Raw genomic sequence first — 4,214 nt, forward strand, 5'->3', positions numbered from 1 at the left:
TGTCCCCAGGGCTGGCATGTTCGTGTGCAAGTTCTTCGCGGGTACCGTGCCCGACATGGTGCTCACAGCTGAGGACCAGCGGCTCCTGGCCCGGCTCACCCTGGAGATCCGCCAGTACCACCAGCTGATGGAGAAAGTCCGGTGGGTCCTGAGGGTCTGAAAACGCAGGGAGGGGGGACAGAGCCTCCCCTGCAGGTGCTCAGCCCCACCTGTGCCCCCCTGTCCCCCCAGCATCCGCGACGCGCTCAGGTGCGTGCTCAGCATCTCCCGCCACGGCAACCAGTACATCCAGGTGAACGAGCCCTGGAAGCGCATCAAGGGCGATGAGAGGGACAGGTAGGGATGGATGGGGCACAGAGGGGGCTTGGGGGGACAGGGAGGGGTCACAGGTGGGGATTGGGACACCAGAGGGGGTACAGCCACGATTTGAGGGGGTAGAGGGTGATTGGGTGGCCTGGGGGTGCCATGGAGGGGTCCCCACTCCTGGGTCTTGTCAGGGGTGGGGGCTGGCACTGCTGGGGGGGCACAGGGCAGGGATGGAGCAAAGCCAGGAGCTGGGGGAGAGTGGGACACTGGGAGGTCCCTGTCCCCAAGCACTGATGGTGGTGGGGCACGAGGGGGGTCCCTGCTGGCCCCTCGCACAGGCACTGACCAAGGAGGGGGTGAAGGTGGGGCAGGGGGGTCACAAGGGGACAGCGGTGTTGTTCCCCCAGGCAGCACACGGGTCCTCAGCCTGGCAGTGAAGGTGGCAGAGGGACAGGGGGTCCCTGGGGGGTCACAGAGGTGTCACTGAGCGTGTCCCCCCCAGGCAGCGCGCAGGGACAGTGACGGGTGTCGCCGTGAACGTGGCGGCCGCTCTGGCCGCGCTGCTCCAGCCCTTCGTGCCCGGGGTCAGCGCCGCCATCCAGGGCCAGCTCCGCATCCCCCCAGAGCGCTGCGGCCTCGGGCCCGGCCTCGCCTGCACCCTGCCCGCCGGGCACCGCGTCGGCACGGTACGGCTGGGGCCCGGGGGAGGGCAGGCCCTGCCCCAGCCTTGTGCAGGGGGCACCGGGGTGTGTCCCCCCCCAGGTGTGACCCCTCTGTCCCTGCTGGCACCAGGTGAGCCCCCTGTTCCAGAAACTGGAGCCCGAGCAGGTGGAAGCCCTGCGCCAGCGCTTCGGGGGAACGCAGGTAAGTAGGGGCTCAGGTACCCCCCCCCCAGCTCCTCCACCTCTCTGTCCCTCCCATTCCCAGAGCTGTTGCTGTAGAGCCCCAGGTGAGCTGCACCTGCCCAGAACAGGAGTGAGAGGAGCTTATCCCCCATCTCTTCCTCTTACAGACCAAAGCGCCCGCCCCAGCCTCAGTCCCCACTCCAGCCCCCAACACTTCTGCAGCTCCAGGTGACCCCAAACTGATCCAGGAGCTGACTGAGCAGGTGGCCAAGCAGGTGAGGGGGGAGACAGGGTGGGGGGCACGGCTGTCATGCCTTTAAACCCCCTCCCAAATCCTCATCACATCCTCAAATCCTTCTTCCCACCTCTGCAGGGCAACCTGGTGAGGCAGCTGAAGGCTGCCCAGGCAGAGAAGGCCCAGGTGGACGCCCAGGTGGCCAAACTGCTGGAGCTGAAGCAGCAGCTGGCACTGGCCGAAGGCCGGAGCCCCGAGGTCCCCAAGGGCAAGCGGAAGAAGTAGCCCCAGTAACCAAACTGGGCCATAGTGGTTGTGGTTAGATGCGTGCAATAAATGAACAAGAGCTGTACAATGGCACGGAGAAGCTGCATCCACTCGTCTGTCCGCAGTGTCCGTCAGCCATAGGGCTGCCCCACCCCAGTCCGTGGGGCAGCAGAGTCCTTGTCCCCAGCTGCGGGGTCACCTTCCCCCGGCACAGCCTGACGATGTGCTCGCTCCGGCCCGGCCCGGGGCAGCCGCTACACCTGGCGCAGGTTGACGATGCGGTCGATGAGCGCGGCCCGGGTGCGCTGCACCTCCGCGCTGAGCCGCTGGATCTCCGCACGGAGCCGCTCGTTGTGCGCCGTCAGCTCCCGCACCCGCCGCTCCCCGTCCCGCTGCCGCCGCTCCCCGTCCCGCTCCCGCGGAGCTCCGGGGCCGCCGCGCCGCTTCCTCCGCGCCCCCCGCGCCTCCGCCTCCTCCTCCTCCCCCTCCTCGGCGGGGCCCGGCCGGGCCAGGCCGCTCCCGCCGGGGGCCGCGCCCGGGGGTTCCGCTGGAGCCGCTCCCTCCGGCCCCAGCAGCGCCAGCAGCTCCTCGGCCAGAGCCAGGTCCAGCCCGCAGCCCCCCGGGGCCGGTTCCACCTGCGGAGAGAGCGGGACCAGGACCGGTGATGGAGGAGGGACCCCTCCCCGCGCCCCCCGCCCCGGGGGCGCTGCTGGCCCCGCGCTCACCTGCTCAGGCCCCCAGGTGGGGGCGGTTCCGGGGGGCTCCGCCGCCAGCACCTCCTGCAGGTCCTGGTACCACCCGTCCAGCTCCCAGCCGGGGGGGCCACCCGGCCCCCACAGCCCTTCGGCCGCCATTGTCACGTCGGGCCCGGCACGGGCTGCGGGAGGGAGCAGAGAACGGGAAGGGAGTGAGGGGTGACCCGGGCCGGGACCCCCGGTGCCCGGGCCGGCCCCGGAACCCAAAGGCGCGCGTGTATGGGTGGGGGGGGGTGTCCCCTTACCTACTCTCAGGTGTGGTGGTCGGCGAGGACACACTTTCTCCTGGATGCCTGGGGAAGGAGGGAGGGAGGGGATGCTGTTCGGATCGGTCACCCCCGAGTGGGGGGGTTCGCCGGGGGTCGGGCCCCCCCCTCCAAGAAGGCGGCTGCGGGCGCTCCGGTTCCCCTCCCGGAACCGAGCGGAACCCTCAGCCAGGGCCGCCCGGGGCCGCTCCTCGGGTTGCCGCACGCCCTCCCCGCACCTTTCTGGGTGGTCCCGGCTCCCCCCGGCCCCGCTCCGGTCGCTGTCCCCGGTTCATCCTCGTCCGCATCGTCCCGCGCTGCGCCCTGCCCCCCCCGCCGCGCCGCTTTAAGAGCAGCCTGACGCAACGCTCGTGCTGGCAGCAGCCAATGGGAGCGCGAGAACCGTGATTGGCAGGGAAGCACCAACCAATGGGAGTGCTCCGGGGGCGGGACGAGCGGCACCGCCCAGCGCGCGGGAGGGGCGGGAGGGGGGGNCATAGCTGTGCCCACACCTGTCCCAAATGTGTCCCTAACCTGTCCCCAAGGCTGTGCTCACACCTGTCCCTAATCTGTCCCTGGGCTGTGCTCACACCTGACCCCAGCCTGTCCCCAGGGCTGTGCTCACACCTGTCCCCAAGGCTGTGCTCACACCTGTCCCTTACCTGTCCCTAACCCATCCCCAAGGCTGTGATTACACCTGTCCCAAACCTGTTCCTGGGCTGTGCTCACACCTGTCCCCAACCTGTCCCTAAACCTGTCCCCAGGGCTGTGCTCACACCTGTCCCCAGGCTGTCCCCAGGGCTGTGCTCGCACCTGTCCCCACCCTGTCCCCAGGCTGTGCTCACACCTGTCCCCACCCTGTCCCCAGGCTGTGCTCATACCTGTCCCAAACCTGTTCCTGGGCTGTGCTCACACCTGTCCCCACCCTGTCCCCAGGGCTGTGCTCACACCTGTCCCCACCCTGTCCCCAGGCTGTGCTCACACCTGTCCCCACACCTGTCCCCAACCTGTCCCCAGGCTGTGCTCACACCTGTCCCCACACCTGTCCCCAACCTGTCCCCAGGGCTGTGCTCACACCTGTCCCCACCCTGTTCCTGGGCTGTGCTCACACCTGTCCCCAGGCTGTCCCCAGGCTGTGCTCACACCTGTCCCCAGGCTGTCCCCACCCTGTCCCCAGGCTGTGCTCATACCTGTCCCAAACCTGTTCCTGGGCTGTGCTCACACCTGTCCCCAGGGCTGTGCTCACACCTGTCCCCACCCTGTTCCTGGGCTGTGCTCACACCTGTCCCCAGGCTGTGCTCACACCTGTCCCCAACCTGTCCCTAACCTGTCCCCAGGGCTGTGCTCACACCTGTCCCCAGGCTGTCCCCAGGGCTGTGCTCACACCTGTCCCCACCGTGTCCCCAGGCTGTGCTCACACCTGTCCCCAGGCTGTCCCCAGGCTGTGCTCACACCTGTCCCCACCGTGTCCCCAGGGCTGGCATGTTCGTGTGCAAGTTCTTCGCGGGTACCGTGCCCGACATGGTGCTCACAGCTGAGGACCAGCGGCTCCTGGCCCGGC

The 4,214-nt window shown here is 69.1% G+C and overlaps 2 protein-coding genes across 2 annotated transcripts in view; one reads left to right on the forward strand and one right to left on the reverse strand.

The window, feature by feature from the left end:
- MARS1 (methionyl-tRNA synthetase 1) overlaps window positions 1-1,750 on the forward strand; it is a gene marked incomplete at its 5' end in the record, with an annotated part of 8,555 nt that extends 6,805 nt beyond the window's left edge. The window contains 6 exons of the mRNA XM_033511651.1: window positions 6-141; window positions 232-336; window positions 809-992; window positions 1,099-1,170; window positions 1,319-1,426; window positions 1,525-1,750. Of these exons, the coding sequence (XP_033367542.1) occupies window positions 6-141; window positions 232-336; window positions 809-992; window positions 1,099-1,170; window positions 1,319-1,426; window positions 1,525-1,671 (752 nt within the window). The remainder of the gene's footprint in view (window positions 1-5; window positions 142-231; window positions 337-808; window positions 993-1,098; window positions 1,171-1,318; window positions 1,427-1,524) is intronic.
- DDIT3 (DNA damage inducible transcript 3) lies at window positions 1,700-2,998 on the reverse strand. The gene is made up of 4 exons (XM_015616338.3): window positions 2,893-2,998; window positions 2,654-2,701; window positions 2,379-2,530; window positions 1,700-2,288 (listed from the first exon to the last, which is right to left on the reverse strand). Exons 3-4 carry the CDS (start codon window positions 2,505-2,507, stop codon window positions 1,908-1,910), a joined length of 510 nt encoding a protein of 169 aa, XP_015471824.1. The 5' UTR covers window positions 2,508-2,530; window positions 2,654-2,701; window positions 2,893-2,998; the 3' UTR covers window positions 1,700-1,907.
- Window positions 2,999-4,214: the final 1,216 nt, after the last annotated feature.

The sequence above is a fragment of the Parus major genome, unplaced genomic scaffold, assembly GCF_001522545.3.
Source record: "Parus major isolate Abel unplaced genomic scaffold, Parus_major1.1 Scaffold414, whole genome shotgun sequence".
NCBI classification, from domain to species: Eukaryota; Metazoa; Chordata; class Aves; order Passeriformes; family Paridae; genus Parus; species Parus major.

What these genes read in the sequence shown, in the direction of transcription:
- DDIT3 (XM_015616338.3), bottom strand. Translation starts at nt 2,507, where the DNA reads ATGGCGGCCGAAGGGCTGTGGGGGCCGGGTGGCCCCCCCGGCTGGGAG. An exon ending in CCACCTGGGGGCCTGAGCAG is followed by an intron (nt 2,289 to 2,378) that starts GTGAGCGCGGGG and finishes CTCTCTCCGCAG; the next exon opens with GTGGAACCGGCCCCGGGGGG.